Below are 24,407 nucleotides of genomic sequence, written 5' to 3'. Positions count from 1 at the left end.
GTGTTTATATGTCTTTAGGGCCCCACTGTTCCTGTTGGGGTGTGTTTGTATCTTTAGGGCCCCACTGCTCCTGTTGGAGTGTGTTTGTATCTTTAGGGCCCCACTGCTCTTGTTGGGGTGTCTTTAGGGCCCCACTGCTCCTGTTTGGGTGTCTTTAGGGCCCCACTACTCCTATTGGGGTGTCTTTAGGGCCCCACTGCTCCTGTTGGGGTGTCTTTAGGGCCCCACTGCTCCTGTTGGGGTGTTTGTGTCTTTAGGGCCCCACTAGTCCTGTTGGGGTGTTTGTGTCTTTAGGGCCCCACTACTCCTGTTGGGGTTTTTGTGTCTTTAGGGCCCCACTGCTCCTGTTGGGGTGTCTTTAGGGCCCCACTGCTCCTGTTGGGGTGTGTTTATGTGTCTTTAGGGCCCCACTGCTCCTGTTGGGGTGTGTTTATATGTCTTTAGGGCCCCACTGCTCCTGTTGGGGTGTTTGTGTCTTTAGGGCCCCACTGCTCCTGTTAGGTTGTATTTATATGTCTTTAGGGCCCCACTGCTCCTGTTGAGGTGTCTTTAGTGCCCCCACTGTTCCTGTTGGGGTGTCTTTAGGGCCCCACTGCTCCTGTTGGGGTGTTTGTGTCTTTAGGCCCCCACTGCTCCTGTTGGGGTGTGTTTTTGTGTCTTTAGGGCCCCACTGGTCCTGTTGGGGTGTGTTTGTATCTTTTGGGCCCCACTGCTCCTGTTGGGGTGTGTTTGTATCTTTAGGGCCCCACTGCTCCTGTTGGGGTGTCTTTAGGGCCCCACTGCTCCTGTTGGGGTGTGTTTAAATATCTTTAGGGCCCCACTGCTCCTGTTGGGGTGTCTTTAGGGCCCCACTGCTCCTGTTGGGGTGTCTTTAGGGCCCCACTACTCCTGTTGTGGTGTTTGTGTCTTTAGGGCCCCACTACTCCTGTTGGGGTGTTTGTGTCTTTAGGGCCCCACTGCTCCTGTTGGGGTGTCTTTAGGGCCCCACTGCTCCTGTTGGGGTGTGTTTATGTGTCTTTAGGGCCCCACTGCCCCTGTTGGGGTGTGTTTATATGTCTTTAGGGCCCCACTGCTCCTGTTGGGGTGTGTTTTTGTGTCTTTAGGGCCCCACTGCTCCTGTTGGGGTGTGTTTATGTGTCTTTAGGGCCCCACTGCTCCTGTTGGGGTGTGTTTATATGTCTTTAGGGCCCCACTGCTCCTGTTGGGGTGTTTGTGTCTTTAGGCCCCCACTGCTCCTGTTGGGGTGTGTTTATATGTCTTTAGGGCCCCACTGTTCCTGTTGGGGTGTGTTTGTATCTTTAGGGCCCCACTGCTCCTGTTGGGGTGTGTTTGGGGCCCCACTGCTCCTGTTGGGGTGTCTTTAGGGCCGCCACTGTTCCTGTTGGGGTGTCTTTAGGGCCCCTCTGCTCCTGTTGGGGTGTTTGTGTCTTTAGGCCCCCACTGCTCCTGTTGGGGTGTGTTTGTATCTTTAGGGCCCCACTGCTCCTGTTGGGGTGTGTTTGTATCTTTAGGGCCCCACTGCTCCTGTTGGGGTGTTTGTGTCTTTAGGGCCCCACTACTCCTGTTGGGGTGTTTGTGTCTTTAGGGCCCCACTGCTCCTGTTGGTGTGTGTTTAAATATCTTTAGGGCCCCACTGCTCCTGTTGGGGTGTCTTTAGGGCCCCACTGCTCCTGTTGGGGTGTCTTTAGGGCCCCACTACTCCTGTTGTGGTGTTTGTGTCTTTAGGGCCCCACTACTCCTGTTGGGGTGTTTGTGTCTTTAGGGCCCCACTGCTCCTGTTGGGGTGTCTTTAGGGCCCCACTGCTCCTGTTGGGGTGTGTTTTTGTGTCTTTAGGGCCCCACTGCTCCTGTTGGGGTGTGTTTATGTGTCTTTAAGGCCCCACTGCTCCTGTTGGGGTGTGTTTATATGTCTTTAGGGCCCCACTGCTCCTGTTGGGGTGTTTGTGTCTTTAGGCCCCCACTGCTCCTGTTGGGGTGTGTTTATATGTCTTTAGGGCCCCACTGTTCCTGTTGGGGTGTGTTTGTATCTTTAGGGCCCCACTGCTCCTGTTGGGGTGTGTTTGGGGCCCCACTGCTCCTGTTGGGGTGTCTTTAGGGCCGCCACTGTTCCTGTTGGGGTGTCTTTAGGGCCCCTCTGCTCCTGTTGGGGTGTTTGTGTCTTTAGGCCCCCACTGCTCCTGTTGGGGTGTGTTTATATGTCTTTAGGGCCCCACTGTTCCTGTTGGGGTGTGTTTGTATCTTTAGGGCCCCACTGCTCCTGTTGGGGTGTGTTTGGGGCCCCACTGCTCCTGTTGGGGTGTCTTTAGGGCCCCCACTGCTCCTGTTGGGGTGTCTTTAGGGCCGCCACTGTTCCTGTTGGGGTGTCTTTAGGGCCCCTCTGCTCCTGTTGGGGTGTTTGTGTCTTTAGGCCCCCACTGCTCCTGTTGGGGTGTGTTTGTATCTTTAGGGCCCCACTGCTCCTGTTGGGGTGTGTTTGTATCTTTAGGGCCCCACTGCTCCTGTTGGGGTGTTTGTTTCTTTAGGGCCCCACTACTCCTGTTGGGGTGTTTGTGTCTTTAGGGCCCCACTACTCCTGTTGGGGTGTTTGTGTCTTTAGGGCCCCACTACTCCTGTTGGGTTGTTTGTGTCTTTAGGGCCCCACTGCTCCTGTTGGGGTGTGTTTGGTGCCCCACTGCTCCTGTTGGGGTGTCTTTAGGGCTGCCACTGTTCCTGTTGGGGTGTCTTTAGGGCCCCTCTGCTCCTGTTGGAGTGTTTGTGTCTTTAGGCCCCCACTGCTCCTGTTGGGGTGTGTTTTTGTGTCTTTAGGGCCCCACTGCTCCTGTTGGGGTGTGTTTATATGTCTTTAGGGCCCCACTGTTCCTGTTGGGGTGTGTTTGTATCTTTAGGGCCCCACTGCTCCTGTTGGAGTGTGTTTGTATCTTTAGGGCCCCACTGCTCTTGTTGGGGTGTCTTTAGGGCCCCACTGCTCCTGTTTGGGTGTCTTTAGGGCCCCACTACTCCTATTGGGGTGTCTTTAGGGCCCCACTGCTCCTGTTGGGGTGTCTTTAGGGCCCCACTGCTCCTGTTGGGGTGTTTGTGTCTTTAGGGCCCCACTAGTCCTGTTGGGGTGTTTGTGTCTTTAGGGCCCCACTACTCCTGTTGGGGTTTTTGTGTCTTTAGGGCCACACTGCTCCTGTTGGGGTGTCTTTAGGGCCCCACTGCTCCTGTTGGGGTGTGTTTATGTGTCTTTAGGGCCCCACTGCTCCTGTTGGGGTGTGTTTATATGTCTTTAGGGCCCCACTGCTCCTGTTGGGGTGTTTGTGTCTTTAGGGCCCCACTGCTCCTGTTAGGTTGTATTTATATGTCTTTAGGGCCCCACTGCTCCTGTTGAGGTGTCTTTAGTGCCCCCACTGTTCCTGTTGGGGTGTCTTTAGGGCCCCACTGCTCCTGTTGGGGTGTTTGTGTCTTTAGGCCCCCACTGCTCCTGTTGGGGTGTGTTTTTGTGTCTTTAGGGCCCCACTGGTCCTGTTGGGGTGTGTTTGTATCTTTTGGGCCCCACTGCTCCTGTTGGGGTGTGTTTGTATCTTTAGGGCCCCACTGCTCCTGTTGGGGTGTCTTTAGGGCCCCACTGCTCCTGTTGGGGTGTGTTTAAATATCTTTAGGGCCCCACTGCTCCTGTTGGGGTGTCTTTAGGGCCCCACTGCTCCTGTTGGGGTGTCTTTAGGGCCCCACTACTCCTGTTGTGGTGTTTGTGTCTTTAGGGCCCCACTACTCCTGTTGGGGTGTTTGTGTCTTTAGGGCCCCACTGCTCCTGTTGGGGTGTCTTTAGGGCCCCACTGCTCCTGTTGGGGTGTGTTTATGTGTCTTTAGGGCCCCACTGCCCCTGTTGGGGTGTGTTTATATGTCTTTAGGGCCCCACTGCTCCTGTTGGGGTGTGTTTTTGTGTCTTTAGGGCCCCACTGCTCCTGTTGGGGTGTGTTTATGTGTCTTTAGGGCCCCACTGCTCCTGTTGGGGTGTGTTTATATGTCTTTAGGGCCCCACTGCTCCTGTTGGGGTGTTTGTGTCTTTAGGCCCCCACTGCTCCTGTTGGGGTGTGTTTATATGTCTTTAGGGCCCCACTGTTCCTGTTGGGGTGTGTTTGTATCTTTAGGGCCCCACTGCTCCTGTTGGGGTGTGTTTGGGGCCCCACTGCTCCTGTTGGGGTGTCTTTAGGGCCGCCACTGTTCCTGTTGGGGTGTCTTTAGGGCCCCTCTGCTCCTGTTGGGGTGTTTGTGTCTTTAGGCCCCCACTGCTCCTGTTGGGGTGTGTTTGTATCTTTAGGGCCCCACTGCTCCTGTTGGGGTGTGTTTGTATCTTTAGGGCCCCACTGCTCCTGTTGGGGTGTTTGTGTCTTTAGGGCCCCACTACTCCTGTTGGGGTGTTTGTGTCTTTAGGGCCCCACTACTCCTGTTGGAGTGTGTTTGTATCTTTAGGGCCCCACTGCTCTTGTTGGGGTGTCTTTAGGGCCCCACTGCTCCTGTTTGGGTGTCTTTAGGGCCCCACTACTCCTATTGGGGTGTCTTTAGGGCCCCACTGCTCCTGTTGGGGTGTCTTTAGGGCCCCACTGCTCCTGTTGGGGTGTTTGTGTCTTTAGGGCCCCACTACTCCTGTTGGGGTGTTTGTGTCTTTAGGGCCCCACTACTCCTGTTGGGGTTTTTGTGTCTTTAGGGCCCCACTGCTCCTGTTGGGGTGTCTTTAGGGCCCCACTGCTCCTGTTGGGGTGTGTTTATGTGTCTTTAGGGCCCCACTGCTCCTGTTGGGGTGTGTTTATATGTCTTTAGGGCCCCACTGCTCCTGTTGGGGTGTTTGTGTCTTTAGGGCCCCACTGCTCCTGTTAGGTTGTGTTTATATGTCTTTAGGGCCCCACTGCTCCTGTTGAGGTGTCTTTAGTGCCCCCACTGTTCCTGTTGGGGTGTCTTTAGGGCCCCACTGCTCCTGTTGGGGTGTTTGTGTCTTTAGGCCCCCACTGCTCCTGTTGGGGTGTGTTTTTGTGTCTTTAGGGCCCCACTGGTCCTGTTGGGGTGTGTTTGTATCTTTTGGGCCCCACTGCTCCTGTTGGGGTGTGTTTGTATCTTTAGGGCCCCACTGCTCCTGTTGGGGTGTCTTTAGGGCCCCACTGCTCCTGTTGGGGTGTCTTTAGGGCCCCTCTGCTCCTGTTGGGGTGTCTTTAGGGCCCCACTGCTCCTGTTGGGGTGTGTTTAAATATCTTTAGGGCCCCACTGCTCCTGTTGGGGTGTCTTTAGGGCCCCACTGCTCCTGTTGGGGTGTCTTTAGGGCCCCACTACTCCTGTTGTGGTGTTTGTGTCTTTAGGGCCCCACTACTCCTGTTGGGGTGTTTGTGTCTTTAGGGCCCCACTGCTCCTGTTGGGGTGTCTTTAGGGCCCCACTGCTCCTGTTGGGGTGTGTTTATGTGTCTTTAGGGCCCCACTGCCCCTGTTGGGGTGTGTTTATATGTCTTTAGGGCCCCACTGCTCCTGTTGGGGTGTGTTTTTGTGTCTTTAGGGCCCCACTGCTCCTGTTGGGGTGTGTTTATGTGTCTTTAGGGCCCCACTGCTCCTGTTGGGGTGTGTTTATATGTCTTTAGGGCCCCACTGCTCCTGTTGGGGTGTTTGTGTCTTTAGGCCCCCACTGCTCCTGTTGGGGTGTGTTTATATGTCTTTAGGGCCCCACTGTTCCTGTTGGGGTGTGTTTGTATCTTTAGGGCCCCACTGCTCCTGTTGGGGTGTGTTTGGGGCCCCACTGCTCCTGTTGGGGTGTCTTTAGGGCCGCCACTGTTCCTGTTGGGGTGTCTTTAGGGCCCCTCTGCTCCTGTTGGGGTGTTTGTGTCTTTAGGCCCCCACTGCTCCTGTTGGGGTGTGTTTGTATCTTTAGGGCCCCACTGCTCCTGTTGGGGTGTGTTTGTATCTTTAGGGCCCCACTGCTCCTGTTGGGGTGTTTGTGTCTTTAGGGCCCCACTACTCCTGTTGGGGTGTTTGTGTCTTTAGGGCCCCACTACTCCTGTTGGGGTGTATGTGTCTTTAGGGCCCCACTGCCCCTGTTGGGGTGTGTTTATATGTCTTTAGGCCCCCACTGCTTCTGTTGGGGTGTGTTTTTGTGTCTTTAGGGCCCCACTGCTCCTGTTGGGGTGTGTTTATGTGTCTTTAGGGCCCCACTGCTCCTGTTGGGGTGTGTTTATATGTCTTTAGGGCCCCACTGCTCCTGTTGGGGTGTTTGTGTCTTTAGGCCCCCACTGCTCCTGTTGGGGTGTGTTTATATGTCTTTAGGGCCCCACTGTTCCTGTTGGGGTGTGTTTGTATCTTTAGGGCCCGACTGTTCCTGTTGGGGTGTCTTTAGGGCCCCTCTGCTCCTGTTTGGGTGTTTGTGTCTTTAGGCCCCCACTGCTCCTGTTGGGGTGTGTTTGTATCTTTAGGGCCCCACTGCTCCTGTTGGGGTGTGTTTGTATCTTTAGGGCCCCACTGCTCCTGTTGGGGTGTTTGTGTCTTTAGGGCCCCACTACTCCTGTTGGGGTGTTTGTGTCTTTAGGGCCCCACTACTCCTGTTGGGGTGTATGTGTCTTTAGGGCCCCACTGCCCCTGTTGGGGTGTGTTTATATGTCTTTAGGCCCACACTGCTCCTGTTGGGGTGTGTTTTTGTGTCTTTAGGGCCCCACTGCTCCTGTTGGGGTGTGTTTATGTGTCTTTAGGGCCCCACTGCTCCTGTTGGGGTGTGTTTATATGTCTTTAGGGCCCCACTGCTCCTGTTGGGGTGTTTGTGTCTTTAGGCCCCCACTGCTCCTGTTGGGGTGTGTTTATATGTCTTTAGGGCCCCACTGTTCCTGTTGGGGTGTGTTTGTATCTTTAGGGCCCGACTGCTTCTGTTGGGGTGTGTTTGGGGCCCCACTGCTCCTGTTGGGGTGTCTTTAGGGCCGCCACTGTTCCTGTTGGGGTGTCTTTAGGGCCCCTCTGCTCCTGTTGGGGTGTTTGTGTCTTTAGGCCCCCACTGCTCCTGTTGGGGTGTGTTTGTATCTTTAGGGCCCCACTGCTCCTGTTGGGGTGTGTTTGTATCTTTAGGGCCCCACTGCTCCTGTTGGGGTGTTTGTGTCTTTAGGGCCCCACTACTCCTGTTGGGGTGTTTGTGTCTTTAGGGCCCCACTACTCCTGTTGGGGTGTTTGTGTCTTTAGGGCCCCACTACTCCTGTTGGGGTGTTTGTGTCTTTAGGGCCCCACTGCTCCTGTTGGGGTGTGTTTGGGGCCCCACTGCTCCTGTTGGGGTGTCTTTAGGGCTGCCACTGTTCCTGTTGGGGTGTCTTTAGGGCCCCTCTGCTCCTGTTGGGGTGTTTGTGTCTTTAGGCCCCCACTGCTCCTGTTGGGGTGTGTTTTTGTGTCTTTAGGGCCCCACTGCTCCTGTTGGGGTGTGTTTATATGTCTTTAGGGCCCCACTGTTCCTGTTGGGGTGTGTTTGTATCTTTAGGGCCCCACTGCTCCTGTTGGAGTGTGTTTGTATCTTTAGGGCCCCACTGCTCTTGTTGGGGTGTCTTTAGGGCCCCACTGCTCCTGTTTGGGTGTCTTTAGGGCCCCACTACTCCTATTGGGGTGTCTTTAGGGCCCCACTGCTCCTGTTGGGGTGTTTGTGTCTTTAGGGCCCCACTACTCCTGTTGGGGTGTTTGTGTCTTTAGGGCCCCACTACTCCTGTTGGGGTGTTTGTGTCTTTAGGGCCCCACTGCTCCTGTTGGGGTGTCTTTAGGGCCCCACTGCTCCTGTTGGGGTGTGTTTATGTGTCTTTAGGGCCCCACTGCTCCTGTTGGGGTGTGTTTATATGTCTTTAGGGCCCCACTGCTCCTGTTGGGCTGTTTGTGTCTTTAGGGCCCCACTGCTCCTGTTAGGTTGTGTTTATATGTCTTTAGGGCCCCACTGCTCCTGTTGAGGTGTCTTTAGGGCCCCCACTGTTCCTTTTGGGGTGTCTTTAGGGCCCCACTGCTCCTGTTGGGGTGTTTGTGTCTTTAGGCCCCTTCTGCTCCTGTTGGGGTGTGTTTTTGTGTCTTTAGGGCCCCACTGGTCCTGTTGGGGTGTGTTTGTATCTTTTGGGCCCCACTGCTCCTGTTGGGGTGTTTGTGTCTTTAGGCCCCTTCTGCTCCTGTTGGGGTGTGTTTTTGTGTCTTTAGGGCCCCACTGGTCCTGTTGGGGTGTGTTTGTATCTTTTGGGCCCCACTGCTCCTGTTGGGGTGTGTTTGTATCTTTAGGGCCCCACTGCTCTTGTTGGGGTGTCTTTAGGGCCCCACTGTTCCTGTTGGGGTGTCTTTAGGGTCCCACTGCACCTGTTGGGGTTTCTTTAGGGCCCCACTGCTCCTGTTGGGGTGTCTTTAGAGCCCCTCTGCTCCTGTTGGGGTGTTTGTGTCTTTTGGGCCCCACTGCTCCTGTTGGGGTGTCTTTAGGGCCCCACTGCTCCTGTTTGGGTGTCTTTAGGGCCCCACTGCTCATGTTGGGGTGTGTTTATATATCTTTAGGGCCCCACTGTTCCTGTTGGGGTGTGTTTGTATCTTTAGGGCCCCACTGCTCCTGTTGGGGTGTGTTTGGGGCCCCACTGCTCCTGTTGGGGTGTCTTTAGGGCCGCCACTGTTCCTGTTGGGGTGTCTTTAGGGCCCCTCTGCTCCTGTTGGGGTGTTTGTGTCTTTAGGCCCCCACTGCTCCTGTTGGGGTGTGTTTGTATCTTTAGGGCCCCACTGCTCCTGTTGGGGTGTGTTTGTATCTTTAGGGCCCCACTGCTCCTGTTGGGGTGTTTGTGTCTTTAGGGCCCCACTACTCCTGTTGGGGTGTTTGTGTCTTTAGGGCCCCACTACTCCTGTTGGGGTGTATGTGTCTTTAGGGCCCCACTGCCCCTGTTGGGGTGTGTTTATATGTCTTTAGGCCCCCACTGCTCCTGTTGGGGTGTGTTTTTGTGTCTTTAGGGCCCCACTGCTCCTGTTGGGGTGTGTTTATGTGTCTTTAGGGCCCCACTGCTCCTGTTGGGGTGTGTTTATATGTCTTTAGGGCCCCACTGCTCCTGTTGGGGTGTTTGTGTCTTTAGGCCCCCACTGCTCCTGTTGGGGTGTGTTTATATGTCTTTAGGGCCCCACTGTTCCTGTTGGGGTGTGTTTGTATCTTTAGGGCCCGACTGCTTCTGTTGGGGTGTGTTTGGGGCCCCACTGCTCCTGTTGGGGTGTCTTTAGGGCCGCCACTGTTCCTGTTGGGGTGTCTTTAGGGCCCCTCTGCTCCTGTTGGGGTGTTTGTGTCTTTAGGCCCCCACTGCTCCTGTTGGGGTGTGTTTGTATCTTTAGGGCCCCACTGCTCCTGTTGGGGTGTGTTTGTATCTTTAGGGCCCCACTGCTCCTGTTGGGGTGTTTGTGTCTTTAGGGCCCCACTACTCCTGTTGGGGTGTTTGTGTCTTTAGGGCCCCACTACTCCTGTTGGGGTGTTTGTGTCTTTAGGGCCCCACTACTCCTGTTGGGGTGTTTGTGTCTTTAGGGCCCCACTGCTCCTGTTGGGGTGTGTTTGGGGCCCCACTGCTCCTGTTGGGGTGTCTTTAGGGCTGCCACTGTTCCTGTTGGGGTGTCTTTAGGGCCCCTCTGCTCCTGTTGGGGTGTTTGTGTCTTTAGGCCCCCACTGCTCCTGTTGGGGTGTGTTTTTGTGTCTTTAGGGCCCCACTGCTCCTGTTGGGGTGTGTTTATATGTCTTTAGGGCCCCACTGTTCCTGTTGGGGTGTGTTTGTATCTTTAGGGCCCCACTGCTCTTGTTGGGGTGTCTTTAGGGCCCCACTGCTCCTGTTTGGGTGTCTTTAGGGCCCCACTACTCCTATTGGGGTGTCTTTAGGGCCCCACTGCTCCTGTTGGGGTGTTTGTGTCTTTAGGGCCCCACTACTCCTGTTGGGGTGTTTGTGTCTTTAGGGCCCCACTACTCCTGTTGGGGTGTGTTTATGTGTCTTTAGGGCCCCACTGCTCCTGTTGGGGTGAGTTTATATGTCTTTAGGGCCCCACTGCTCCTGTTGGGGTGTTTGTGTCTTTAGGGCCCCACTGCTCCTGTTAGGTTGTGTTTATATGTCTTTAGGGCCCCACTGCTCCTGTTGAGGTGTCTTTAGGGCCCCCACTGTTCCTTTTGGGGTGTCTTTAGGGCCCCACTGCTCCTGTTGGGGTGTTTGTGTCTTTAGGCCCCTTCTGCTCCTGTTGGGGTGTGTTTTTGTGTCTTTAGGGCCCCACTGGTCCTGTTGGGGTGTGTTTGTATCTTTTGGGCCCCACTGCTCCTGTTGGGGTGTGTTTGTATCTTTAGGGCCCCACTGCTCTTGTTGGGGTGTCTTTAGGGCCCCACTGCTCCTGTTGGGGTGTCTTTAGGGCCCCTCTGCTCCTGTTGGGGTGTCTTTAGGGCCCCACTGCTCCTGTTGGGGTGTGTTTAAATATCTTTAGGGCCCCACTGCTCCTTTTGGGGTGTCTTTAGGGCCCCACTGCTCCTGTTGGGGTGTCTTTAGGGCCCCACTGCTCCTGTTGGGGTGTCTTTAGGGCCCCACTGCTCCTGTTGGGGTGTCTTTAGGGCCCCACTGTTCCTGTTGGGGTGTCTTTAGGGTCCCACTGCACCTGTTGGGGTGTCTTTAGGGCCCCACTGCTCCTGTTGGGGTGTCTTTAGAGCCCCTCTGCTCCTGTTTGGGTGTTTGTGTCTTTTGGGCCCCACTGCTCCTGTTGGGGTGTCTTTAGGGCCCCACTGCTCCTGTTTGGGTGTCTTTAGGGCCCCACTGCTCCTGTTGGGGTGTGTTTATGTGTCTTTAGGGCCCCACTGCTCATGTTGGGGTTTGTTTATATGTCTTTAGGGCCCCACTGCTCCTGTTGGGGTGTTTGTGTCTTTAGGGCCCCACTGCTCCTGTTAGGGTGTGTTTATATGTCTTTAGGGCCCCACTGCTTCTGTTGGGGTGTCTTTAGGGCCCCCACTGTTCCTGTTGTGGTGTCTTTAGGGCCCCACTGCTCTTGTTGGGGTGTCTTTAGGGCCCCACTGCTCCTGTTGGGGTGTCTTTAGGGCCCCTCTGCTCCTGTTGGGGTGACTTTAGGGCCCCACTGCTCCTGTTTGGGTGTCTTTAGGCTTTAGGGCCCCACTGCTCCTGTTGGGGTGTCTTTAGGCTTTAGGGCCCCACTGCTCCTGTTGGGCTGTGTTTGTGTCTTTAGGGCCCCACTTCTCCTGTTGGGGTGTGTTTAAATATCTTTAGGGCCCCACTGCTCCTGTTGGGGTGTTTGTGTCTTTAGGGCCCCACTACTCCTGTTGGGGTGTTTGTGTCTTTAGGGCCCCACTGCTCCTGTTGGGGTGTCCTTAGGGCCCCACTGCTCCTGTTGGGGTGTGTTTATGTGTCTTTAGGGCCCCACTGCTCCTGTTGGGGTGTGTTTATATGTCTTTAGGGCCCCACTGCTCCTGTTTGGGTGTTTGTGTCTTTAGGGCCCCACTACTCCTGTTGGGGTGTTTGTGTCGTTAGGGCCCCACTGCTCCTGTTGGGGTGTTTATGTCTTTAGGGCCCCACTGCTCCTGTTGGGGTGTTTGTGTCTTTAGGGCCCCACTACTCCTGTTGGGGTGTTTGTGTCTTTAGGGCCCCACTTTTCCTGTTGGGGTGTTTGTGTCTTTAGGGCCCCACTGCTCCTGTTGGGCTGTCTTTAGGGGCCCACTGCTCCTGTTGGGGTGTTTGTGTCTTTAGGGCCCCACTACTCCTGTTGGGGTGTTTGTGTCTTTAGGGCCCCACTACTCCTGTTGGGGTGTTTGTGTCTTTAGGGCCCCACTGCTCCTGTTGGGGTGTGTTTTTGTGTCTTTCGGGCACCACTGCTCCTGTTGGGCTGTCTTTAGGGCCCCACTGCTCCTGTTGGGGTGTTTGTGTCTTTAGGGCCCCACTACTCCTGTTGGGGTGTTTGTGTCTTTAGGGCCCCACTACTCCTGTTGGGGTGTTTTTGTCTTTAGGGCCCCACTGCTCCTGTTGGGGTGTTTGTGTCTTTAGGGCCCCACTGCTCCTGTTGGGGTGTCTTTAGGCCCCCACTGCTCCTGTTGGGGTGTGTTTATGTGTCTTTAGGGCCCCACTGCTCCTGTTGGGGTGTGTTTATATGTCTTTAGGGCCCCACTGCTCCTGTTGGGGTGTTTGTGTCTTTAGGGCCCCACTGCTCCTGTTGTGGTGTCTTTAGGCTTTAGGGCCCCACTGCTCCTGTTGGGCTGTGTTTGTGTCTTTAGGGCCCCACTTCTCCTGTTGGGGTGTGTTTAAATATCTTTAGGGCCCCACTGTTCCTGTTGGGGTGTGTTTGTATCTTTAGGGCCCCACTGCTCCTGTTGGGGTGTGTTTGTATCTTTTGGGCCCCACTGCTCTTGTTGGGGTGTCTTTAGGGCCCCACTGCTCCTGTTGGGGTGTCTTTAGGGCCCCTCTGCTCCTGTTGGGGTGTCTTTAGGGCCCCACTGCTCCTGTTGGGGTGTGTTTAAATATCTTTAGGGCCCCACTGCTCCTGTTGGGGTGTGTTTAGGGCCCCACTGCTCCTGTTGCGGTGTCTTTAGGGCCCCACTGTTCCTGTTGGGGTGTCTTTAGGGCCCCACTGCTCCTGTTGGGGTGTCTTTAGGGCCCCTCTGCTCCTGTTGGGGTGTCTTTAGGGCCCCACTGCTCCTGTTGGGGTGTCTTTAGGGCCCCACTGCTCCTGTTGGGGTGTTTGTGTCTTTAGGGCCCCACTACTCCTGTTGGGGTGTTTGTGTCTTTAGGGCCCCACTGCTCCTGTTGGGGTGTGTTTGGGGCCCCACTGCTCCTGTTGGGGTGTCTTTAGGGACCCACTGCTCCTGTTAGGGTGTGTTTATATGTCTTTAGGGCCCCACTGCTCCTGTTGGGGTGTCTTTAGGGCCCCTCTGCTCCTGTTGGGGTGTCTTTAGGGCCCCACTGCTCCTGTTGGGGTGTCTTTAGGGCCCCACTGCTCCTGTTGGGGTGTTTGTGTCTTTAGGGCCCCACTACTCCTGTTGGGGTGTTTGTGTCTTTAGGGCCCCACTGCTCCTGTTGGGGTGTGTTTGGGGCCCCACTGCTCCTGTTGGGGTGTCTTTAGGGACCCACTGCTCCTGTTAGGGTGTGTTTATATGTCTTTAGGGCCCCACTGCTCCTGTTGGGGTGTCTTTAGGGCCCCCACTGTTCCTGTTGTGGTGTCTTTAGGGCCCCACTGCTCTTGTTGGGGTGTCTTTAGGGCCCCACTGCTCCTGTTGGGGTGTCTTTAGGGCCCCTCTGCTCCTGTTGGGGTGACTTTAGGGCCCCACTGCTCCTGTTGGGGTGTCTTTAGGCTTTAGGGCCCCACTGCTCCTGTTGGGGTGTCTTTAGGCTTTAGGGCCCCACTTCTCCTGTTGGGGTGTGTTTAAATATCTTTAGGGCCCCACTGCTCCTGTTGGGGTGTTTGTGTCTTTAGGGCCCCACTACTCCTGTTGGGGTGTTTGTGTCTTTAGGGCCCCACTGCTCCTGTTGGGGTGTCTTTAGGGCCCCACTGCTCCTGTTGGGGTGTGTTTATGTGTCTTTAGGGCCCCACTGCTCCTGTTGGGGTGTGTTTATATGTCTTTAGGGCCCCACTGCTCCTGTTTGGGTGTTTGTGTCTTTAGGGCCCCACTATTCCTGTTGGGGTGTTTGTGTCTTTAGGGCCCCACTGGTCCTGTTGGGGTGTTTGTGTCTTTAGGGCCCCACTGCTCCTGTTGGGGTTTGTTTATGTGTCTTTAGGGCCGCCACTGCTCCTGTTGGGGTGTGTTTATATGTCTTTAGGGCCCTACTGCTTCTGTTGGGGTGTTTGTATCTTTAGGGCCCCACTACTCCTGTTGGGGTGTTTGTGTCGTTAGGGCCCCACTGCTCCTGTTGGGGTGTTTATGTCTTTAGGGCCCCACTGCTCCTGTTGGGGTGTTTGTGTCTTTAGGGCCCCACTACTCCTGTTGGGGTGTTTGTGTCTTTAGGGCCCCACTTTTCCTGTTGGGGTGTTTGTGTCTTTAGGGCCCCACTGCTCCTGTTGGGCTGTCTTTAGGGCCCCACTGCTCCTGTTGGGGTGTTTGTGTCTTTAGGGCCCCACTACTCCTGTTGGGGTGTTTGTGTCTTTAGGGCCCCACTACTCCTGTTGGGGTGTCTTTAGGGCCCCACTGCTCCTGTTGGGGTGTGTTTATATGTCTTTAGGGCCCCACTGCTCCTGTTGGGGTGTTTGTGTCTTTAGGGCCCCACTACTCCTGTTGGGGTGTTTGTGTCTTTAGGGCCCCACTACTCCTGTTGGGGTGTCTTTAGGGCCCCACTGCTCCTGTTGGGGTGTGTTTATATGTCTTTAGGGCCCCACTGCTCCTGTTGGGGTGTTTGTGTCTTTAGGGCCCCACTGCTCCTGTTAGGTTGTGTTTATATGTCTTTAGGGCCCCACTGCTCCTGTTGAGGTGTCTTTAGGGCCCCCACTGTTCCTTTTGGGGTGTCTTTAGGGCCCCACTGCTCCTGTTGGGGTGTTTGTGTCTTTAGGCCCCTTCTGCTCCTGTTGGGGTGTGTTTTTGTGTCTTTAGGGCCCCACTGGTCCTGTTGGGGTGTGTTTGTATCTTTTGGGCCCCACTGCTCCTGTTGGGGTGTGTTTGTATCTTTAGGGCCCCACTGCTCTTGTTGGGGTGTCTTTAGGGCCCCACTGCTCCTGTTGAGGTGTCTTTAGGGCCCCTCTGCTCCTGTTGGGGTGTCTTTAGGGCCCCACTGCTCCTGTTGGGGTGTGTTTAAATATCTTTAGGGCCCCACTGCTCCTTTTGGGGTGTCTTTAGGGCCCCACTGCTCCTGTTGGGGTGTCTTTAGGGCCCCACTGCTCCTGTTGGGGTGTCTTTAGGGCCCCACTGCTCCTGTTGGGGTGTCTTTAGGGCCCCACTGTTCCTGTTGGGGTGTCTTTAGGGTCCCACTGCACCTGTTGGGGTGTCTTTAGGGCCCCACTGCTTCTGTTGGGGTGTGTTTAGAGCCCCTCTGCTCCTGTTGGGGTGTTTGTGTCTTTTGGGCCCCACTGCTCCTGTTGGGGTGTCTTTAGGGCCCCACTGCTCCTGTTTGGGTGTCTTTAGGGCCCCACTGCTCCTGTTGGGGTGTGTTTATGTGTCTTTAGGGCCCCACTGCTCATGTTGGGGTTTGTTTATATGTCTTTAGGGCCCCACTGCTCCTGTTGGGGTGTTTGTGTCTTTAGGGCCCCACTGCTCCTGTTGGGGTGTCTTTAGGCTTTAGGGCCCCACTGTTCCTGTTGGGCTGTGTTTGTGTCTTTAGGGCCCCACTTCTCCTGTTGGGGTGTGTTTAAATATCTTTAGGGCCCCACTGTTCCTGTTGGGGTGTGTTTGTATCTTTAGGGCCCCCACTGCTCCTGTTGGGGTGTGTTTGTATCTTTTGGGCCCCACTGCTCTTGTTGGGGTGTCTTTAGGGCCCCACTGCTCCTGTTGGGGTGTCTTTAGGGCCCCTCTGCTCCTGTTGGGGTGTCTTTAGGGCCCCACTGCTCCTGTTGGGGTGTGTTTAAATATCTTTAGGGCCCCACTGCTCCTGTTGGGGTGTGTTTAGGGCCCCACTGCTCCTGTTGCGGTGTCTTTAGGGCCCCACTGTTCCTGTTGGGGTGTCTTTAGGGCCCCACTGCTCCTGTTGGGGTGTCTTTAGGGCCCCTCTGCTCCTGTTGGGGTGTCTTTAGGGCCCCACTGCTCCTGTTGGGGTGTCTTTAGGGCCCCACTGCTCCTGTTGGGGTGTTTGTGTCTTTAGGGCCCCACTACTCCTGTTGGGGTGTTTGTGTCTTTAGGGCCCCACTGCTCCTGTTGGGGTGTCTTTAGGGACCCACTGCTCCTGTTAGGGTGTGTTTATATGTCTTTAGGGCCCCACTGCTCCTGTTGGGGTGTCTTTAGGGCCCCCACTGTTCCTGTTGTGGTGTCTTTAGGGCCCCACTGCTCTTGTTGGGGTGTCTTTAGGGCCCCACTGCTCCTGTTGGGGTGTCTTTAGGGCCCCTCTGCTCCTGTTGGGGTGACTTTAGGGCCCCACTGCTCCTGTTGGGGTGTCTTTAGGCTTTAGGGCCCCACTGCTCCTGTTGCGGTGTCTTTAGGCTTTAGGGCCCCACTGCTCCTGTTGGGCTGTGTTTGTGTCTTTAGGGCCCCACTTCTCCTGTTGGGGTGTGTTTAAATATCTTTAGGGCCCCACTGCTCCTGTTGGGGTGTTTGTGTCTTTAGGGCCCCACTACTCCTGTTGGGGTGTTTGTGTCTTTAGGGCCCCACTGCTCCTGTTGGGGTGTCTTTAGGGCCCCACTGCTCCTGTTGGGGTGTGTTTATGTGTCTTTAGGGCCCCACTGCTCCTGTTTGGGTGTTTTTGTCTTTAGGGCCCCACTACTCCTGTTGGGGTGTTTGTGTCTTTAGGGCCCCACTGGTCCTGTTGGGGTGTTTGTGTCTTTAGGGCCCCACTGCTCCTGTTGGGGTGTGTTTGTGTCTTTAGGGCCCCACTGCTCCTGTTGGGGTGTGTTTATATGTCTTTAGGGCCCTACTGCTTCTGTTGGGGTGTTTGTATCTTTAGGGCCCCACTACTCCTGTTGGGGTGTTTGTGTCGTTACGGCCCCACTGCTCCTGTTGGGGTGTTTATGTCTTTAGGGCCCCACTGCCCCTGTTGGGGTGTTTGTGTCTTTAGGGCCCCACTACTCCTGTTGGGTTGTTTGTGTCTTTAGGGCCCCACTACTCCTGTTGGGGTGTCTTTAGGGCCCCACTGCTCCTGTTGGGGTGTGTTTATGTGTCTTTAGGGCCCCACTGCTCCTGTTGGGGTGTGTTTATATGTCTTTAGGGCCCCACTGCTCCTGTTGGGGTGTTTGTGTCTTTAGGGCCCCACTGCTCCTGTTGGGGTGTCTTTAGGCTTTAGGGCCCCACTGCTCCTGTTGGGCTGTGTTTGTGTCTTTAGGGCCCCACTTCTCCTGTTGGGGTGTGTTTAAATATCTTTATGGCCCCACTGTTCCTGTTGGGGTGTGTTTGTATCTTTAGGGCCCCACTGCTCCTGTTGGGGTGTGTTTGTATCTTTTGGGCCCCACTGCTCTCGTTGGGGTGTCTTTAGGGCCCCACTGCTCCTGTTGGGGTGTCTTTAGGGCCCCTCTGCTCCTGTTGGGGTGTCTTTAGGGCCCCACTGCTCCTGTTGGGGTGTGTTTAAATATCTTTAGGGCCCACTGCTCCTGTTGGGGTGTATTTAGGGCCCCACTGCTCCTGTTGCGGTGTCTTTAGGGCCCCACTGTTCCTGTTGGGGTGTCTTTAGGGCCCCTCTGCTCCTGTTGGGGTGTCTTTAGGGCCCCACTGCTCCTGTTGGGGTGTCTTTAGGGCCCCACTGCTCCTGTTGGGGTGTTTGTGTCTTTAGGGCCCCACTGCTCCTGTTGGGGTGTGTTTGGGGCCCCACTGCTCCTGTTGGGGTGTCTTTAGGGCCCCACTGCTCCTGTTGGGGTGTCTTTAGGGCCCCACTGCTCCTGTTGGGGTGTCTTTTGGGCCCCACTGCTCCTGTTGTGGTGTCTTTAGGGCCCCACTGCTCCTGTTGGGGTGTCTTTAGGGCCCCACTGCTCCTGTTTGGGTGTCTTTAGGGCCCCACTGCTCCTGTTTGGGGTGTCTTTAGGGCCCCCACTGTTCCTGTTGGGGTGTCTTTAGGGCCCCCACTGCTCCTTTTGCGGTGTTTGTGTCTTTAGGGCCCCACTGCTCCTGTTAGGGTGTGTTTATATGTCTTTAGGGCCCCACTGCTCCTGTTGGGGTGTCTTTAGGGCCCCCACTGTTCCTGTTGCGGTGTCTTTATGGCCCCACTGCTCCTGTTGGGGTGTCTTTAGGGCCCCCACTGTTCCTGTTGCGGTGTCTTTAGGGCCCCACTGATCCTGTTGGGGTGTTTGTGTCTTTAGGCCCCCACTGCTCCTGTTGGGGTGTGTTTTTGTGTCTTTAGGGCCCCACTGCTCCTGTTGGGGTGTTTGTGTCTTTAGGCCCCCACTGCTCCTGTTGGGGTGTGTTTTTGTGTCTTTAGGGCCCCTCTGTTCCTGTTGGGGTGTCTTTAGGGCCCCTCTGCTCCTGTTGGGGTGTCTTTAGGGCCCCACTGCTCCTGTTGGGGTGTTCTTTAGGGCCCCACTGCTCCTGTTGGTGTGTCTTTAGGCTTTAGGGCCCCACTGCTCCTGTTGGGGTGTGTTTGTGTCTTTAGGGCCCCACTGCTCCTGTTGGGGTGTGTTTAAATATCTTTATGGCCCCACTGCTCCTGTTGGGGTGTGTTTGTGTCTTTAGGGCCCCACTGCTCCTGTTGTGGTGTGTTTAAATATCTTTAGGGCCCCACTGCTCCTTTTGGGGTGTGTTTAAATATCTTTAGGGCCCCACTGCTCCTTTTGGGGTGTGTTTATGTGTCTTCAGGGCCCTACTGATCCTGTTGGGGTGTGTTTATTTGTCTTTAAGGCCCCACTGCTCCTGTTGGGGTGTCTTTAGGGCCCCACTGCTCCTGTTGGGATGTCTTTAGGGCCCCACTGCTCCTGTTGGGGTGTCTTTAGGGCCCCTCTGCTCCTGTTGGGGTGTTTGTGTCTTTTGGGCTCCACTGCTCCTGTTGGGGTGTCTTTAGGGCCCCACTGCTCCTGTTGGGGTTTCTTTAGGGCCCCAATGCTCCTTATGGGGTGTCTTTAGGGCCCCACTGTTCCTTTTGGGGTGTTCTTAGGGCCCCACTATTCCTGTTGGTGTGTTTGTGTCTTTAGGGCCCCACTGCTCCTGTTGGGGTGTCTTTAGGGCCCCACTGCTCCTGTTGGGGTGTCTTTAGGGCCCCACTGCTCTTATTGGGGTGTCTTTAGGGCCCCACTGCTCCTGTTGGGGTGTGTTTAGGGCCCCACTGCTCCTGTTGGGGTGTCTTTAGGGCCCCAATGCTCCTGTTGGGTTGTCTATAGGGCCCCACTGCTCTTGTTGGGGTGTCTTTAGGGCCCCACTGCTCCTGTTGGGGTGTGTTTAGGGCCCCACTGCTCCTGTTGGGTTGTCTATAGGGCCCCACTGCTCTTGTTGGGGTGTTTGTGTCTTTAGGGTCATATGATTGAATATGTTTTTAAAACAGAAATACATATCCCCTAAATGTTTGTTATATTCATTTTCCTTTGTCTCTTTCCTCCAGTTTCCTACAACGGGGAGCTGTATATATTTGGGGGCTATAATGCTCGTCTGGACCGACACTTCAACGACCTCTGGAAGTTCAACCCAGGTGATCAACCGTTCTAAAAACATACAATTCTCCATCCATTCTACACTCTGAGGTTTGATAGGATACGTACGAGCTAGTGTTGGGTTGGTAGGACAGTCAGGGAGCTAGTTTTGGGTTGGTAGGACAGGCAGGGAGCTGGTGTTGGGTTGGTAGGACAGGCAGGGAGCTGTTGTTGGGTTGGTAGGACAGGCAGGGAGCTAGTGTTGGGTTGGTAGGACAGGCAGGGAGCTAGTGTTGGGTTGGTAGGACAGGCCGGGAGCTAGTGTTGGGTTGGTAGGACAGTCAGGGAGCTAGTGTTGGGTTGGTAGGACAGGCCGGGAGCTAGTGTTGGGTTGGTAGGATAGTCAGGGAGCTAGTGTTGGGTTGGTAGGACAGGCAGGGAGCTAGTGTTGGGTTGGTAGGACAAGCAGGGAGCTAGTGTTGGTAGGACAGGAAGGGAGCTAGTGTTGGGTTGGTAGGACAGGCAGGGAGCTAGTGTTGGGTTGGTAGGACAGTCAGGGAGCTAGTGCTGGGTTGGTAGGACAGGCAGGGAGCTAGTGTTGGGTTGGTAGGACAGTCAGGGAGCTAGTGTTGGGTTGGTAGGACAGTCATGTGGGTTGGTAGGACAGGCAGGGAGCTAGTGCTGGGTTGCTAGGACAGGCAGGGAGCTAGTGTTGGGTTGGTAGGGCAGGGCATGTCCTGGGTAGGGAAGAACCTGAACGTCGCTGCCCTGGGTATAGTACTGCCTGAATGTTGCGGGCCTGGGTAGGGCAGGGCATGGCCTGGGTAGGGAAGGGCTCTACTCAGTGTAGTTGTATACAGCAGTACTGGCACCCAGGCAGAGTACTCCTTCAGATATTGTGTTGGTTTGGTGAGCATCATAGTTTCTGGTCGTGTTGTTAGCTGTGCTGTTGTCATGATAATTTTTTACCTTTAAAGGAGGATCAGGAGCATCACAGCTGGTGTTCATCATATTCACCTCATCATATTGACCTCATCATATTCACCTCATCATCATATTGGCCTCATCATCATATTCACCTCATCATCATATTCGCCTCATCATATTGACCTCATCATCATATTCACCTCATCATCATATTGACCTCATCATCATATTGACCTCATTATCATATTGACCTCATCATCATATTCATCTCATCATCATTTTCACCTCATCATATTCACCTCATCATATTATCATCCTATTCATCTCATCATCATATTCACCTCATCATCATATTCACCTCATCATCATATTATCATCATCATATTCACCTCATTATCATATTGACCTCATCATATTCACCTCATCTAGACCCAGTTTTTCTCCTCTACTAGCCTGGCTACCAGGACATACAGACAGACTGGCAGACAGACATGCAAGGCAGACAGTATGGGTGTGTGTCCCAAATCATACCCTCGGCCCTATATAGTGCACTGCTTTTGACCAAGGCCTGTTGTGCGCTATAGGGAACATGGTGCCATTTGGGGCACTGTGTCGCTGAGCCATCTATTCCTGCAGTTCTAAACCGGTCCACTAGATGGCAGCACAACCTCTATCTGTTCAGGCCTTGATCTATGGCGCTGAAAGGCCTGAACAGCTTGTTGCTATAGCGGGTCCATGGTGATGCCTTATTAGGGATGATTGAATGCTGAGCAGCCACACAGAGTGGAGAGAGATTGAAAAAGAGCTTATGCTGTTTCTGATGCACACAGTTCTATATTAATAAACTAATGTCCTCCTGGCTGTTGCCTCTCTCCCTCCTATCGTTCTCTTTGTCTGTTCTAAATATAGGGACCAGATTAATGAATTGAAGAGTTCAGTAGAGACTAGATCAGGTTTATGTAACATTAACTACCTGAGGTTGTCTACTTCTAAGTAGGGATACAACACAGCCACCTACCTATTACCTTGACCTGACTTTTCAACCATTTAGCAGATTTGGTCCTTATTAGCATCCCCATTTAGCAGATGGTAATTGGTCCTTATTAGGATCCCCATTTAGCAGATGGTAATTGGTCCTTATTAGGATCCCCATTTAGCAGATGGTAATTGGTCCTTATTAGGATCCCCATTTAGCAGATGGTAATTGCTCCTTATTAGGATCCCCATTTAGCAGATGGTAATTGGTCCATATTAGGATCCCCATTTAGCAGATGGTAATTGGTCCATATTAGGATCCCCATTTAGCAGATGGTAATTGGTCCATATTAGGATCCCCATTTAGCAGATGGTAATTGGTCCATATTAGGATCCCCATTTAGCAGATGGTAATTGTTCCATATTAGGATCCCCATTTAGCAGATGGTAATTGGTCCTTATTAGGATCCCCATTTAGCCCTGCAAAAGCATCAACTATTCTTCCTGGGGTCCACATGACATAATACATAGTACAGAACATTATTAGTCAAGGACTGAAATGCATACATTTAAAACGTCACACATAGCCTAGATATCAGTACTACACACAATATCTAGGTCTAATACATAGTACAGTGCAAATTACAATACACGATTACAGGAGCAATTAGGGTTAAGTGCCTTGCTCAAGGGCACTTAGGAAGATTTTCCGCTAGATATGCTCAGGATTCAAACCAGCGACCTTTTGGTTACTGGCCCAATGTGCTTAACCACTAGGCTACCTGCTGCCAGAGTAGCATTTTATAGAGACCTATAAAATCAATTACTTTTTTCCTCCCAAATTCAATTTTCTCTTTTTGTTTTTCTAGGCTTCTGTTTTTTCCAGGTTTTTGCTCTGAAAATCACGCTTAGAACATCCAATTGTGTTGTTTTACTATAAGTCCTCAACAATATGACCTGGCTGCACCACTATGTAAAAATAAGTTCATGGCTTTTGTAATTTTTTTATCATAATTTAAGGGATGTTTTTGCTCTAGATTGCAGGAAATGGTAGTTACTGAACAGGTGTTCAAAAGGGGGGCAAAATCCCCTCCGGACCCTGATGACGGCGGGGAGAACCCTGTTAGGCTACTTTGTAGTTTTTGGGAAAGCCTTTCCATCTACCAGCAGACGGTTAAGTTCCATACATTTAGTTGATATCCTACTGTGTTCCATACATTTAGTTGATATCCTACTGTGTTCCATACATTTAGTTGATATCCTACTGTGTTCCATACATTTAGTTGATATCCTACTGTGCTCCATATATTTCAAATCAAATGAAATTGTATTTGTCACATACACATGGTTAACAGATGTTAATGCGAGTGTAGCGAAATGCTTGTGCTTCTAGTTAGATGACAAGCCAAATTTCTTCTGCCTACTTGCGCCTTCTTCACCACGCTGTCTGTGTGGGTGGACCATTTTCAGTTTGTCCGTGATGTGTACGCAGAGGAACTTAAAACTTTCCACCTTCTCCACTACTGTCCCGTCGATGTGTATAGGGGGCTGCTCCCTCTGCTGTTTCCTGAAGTCCACGATCATCTCCTTTGTTTTGTTGATGTTGAGTGTGAGGTTATTTTCCTGACACCACACTCCGAGGGCCCTCACCACCTCCCTGTAGGCTGTCTCGTTGTTGTTGGTAATCAAGCCTACCACTGTTGTGTCGTCTGCAAACTTGATGATTGAGTTGGAGGCGTGCATGGCCACGCAGTCATGGGTGAACAGGGAGTACAGGAGAGGGCTGAGCACACAACCTTGTGGGGCCCCAGTGTTGAGGATCAGCGAATTGGAGGTGTTGTTTCCTACCCTCACCACCTGGGGGCGACCCGTCAGGAAGTCCAGGACCCAGTTGCACATGGCAGGGTTGAGACCCGGGGACTCAAGCTTAATGATGTGCTTGGAGGCTACTATGGTGTTGAATGTTGAGCTGTACATTTGGATTTTAGCACTACACAGCTGATTCAAATAACCTAAGCTTTATGATGAGTTGGTTATGTGAATCAGCTGTGTAGTGCTAGGGCAAAACCAAAACGTGCACCGGGGGGAGTGGGCAGGACTGAGTTTGGGAAACCCTATTCTAGAATATAGGTGGTCTGTATAAAGACGGTTGTAGATGTTTTCTTCAGACCCACCTCCCTCTTAAATGCCATGGTGTGGTGGATAAACATTATTTTACTCACATGATTGTGACTGTTTCAATATATTTTCTCACCTGTGTGTGTGTGTGTGTGTGTGTGTGTGTGTGTGTGTGTGTGTGTGTGTGTGTGTGTGTGTGTGTGTGTGTGTGTGTGTGTGTCCTCCAGAGGCATTCTCATGGAAGAAGGTGGAGCCTCTGGGTAAAGGTCCGTGCCCCAGGAGGAGACAGTGCTGCTGCTTGGTGGGAGATCGTATCATCCTGTTTGGAGGAACTAGGTAAGAGGCAGTCGTTTTTAGTCCACATCATAGTAGTCTTGGATGGTCTGTCATACCTACCTTGTGCCTTACCGGGATATTCGGTAATACTGGCACTGAACAGAAGGGGCACTGTTTTCAAACCCCATTCATACTCTGTAATCTGAAGGTTAGCAATCCTAACAAGTACATGTAAAACCCCATAGAGAATGCTAACTAAATGCTGATGAGTGCATTGCAAAAACATTCTACAGTCTCTGACCTAAAGTATTTGCAGGACAGACATACCAGCTCATAAAGTTATACAAGTAACTAAAATATGCTACTCACTGTTTGCTGCTCGCCCAAAACAAATATTAGACAACGTGGCTCTTGATCCTCTGCTGTTACCAAACAAAGTGAACTAGTTACTAAATTAGCAAACCAAATGCACAACTGCAGAGCATTCAGCACATTTTAGACAGTTAACTTAATAGTTATAAGATATCTAGCTGGCAAACATCTAGTTGTGCATTCCCTCCTGTAACTAGATCAGCAGGCACATGCTGCACAACTTAATTTTTTAGCTTTAAAAATAAAATGGAACCTTTTTATTTGACTCACAAGGCTCTGGTCTCTCGTTGTTGTGCTTGTGAACAAACACCACATGTATGGGTCTACCAGTAAGATTCAAAATGAAACATTACAAAAAAATATATATATTTTTTTTTAAATGCATGAAATTAAATGTATGAAATGTATGCGTTCACTACTGTAAGTCGCTCTGGATAAGAGCGTCTGCTAAATGACTAAAATGTAAAATGTAAAAAAAATTATGTGACAGGTGAAATGAAGAACACAACCTTCTTTGTCTCATAACGTGTTGCACAAGTTGACTTCGGTATTCACTTAAAAAGTAGCTACAAATATTCACATTTATAAAAAAAAATTTAATAAATAATTTAACCAGCTCAGAG

General features: G+C 52.8%; 1 protein-coding gene across 6 annotated transcripts in view; it reads left to right on the top strand.

Annotated features, from left to right (window-relative positions):
* LOC106578738 (kelch domain-containing protein 3) overlaps positions 1–24,407 on the top strand; it is a 194,702-nt gene that overhangs the window by 42,359 nt on the left and 127,936 nt on the right. For all 6 annotated transcript variants that reach the window (XM_045702234.2, XM_082965710.1, XM_082965712.1 and 3 more), the window contains 2 exons: positions 19,089–19,175; positions 23,364–23,472. In XM_045702234.2, the coding sequence (XP_045558190.1) occupies positions 19,089–19,175; positions 23,364–23,472 (196 nt within the window). The remainder of the gene's footprint in view (positions 1–19,088; positions 19,176–23,363; positions 23,473–24,407) is intronic.

This window comes from Salmo salar, chromosome 19 (genome assembly GCF_965601325.2).
Source record: "Salmo salar chromosome 19, fSalSal1, whole genome shotgun sequence".
NCBI classification, from domain to species: domain Eukaryota; kingdom Metazoa; phylum Chordata; class Actinopteri; order Salmoniformes; family Salmonidae; genus Salmo; species Salmo salar.
Note: the sequence above shows the minus strand (reverse complement) of the source record. Positions and strands in the feature narration are given on the sequence as shown.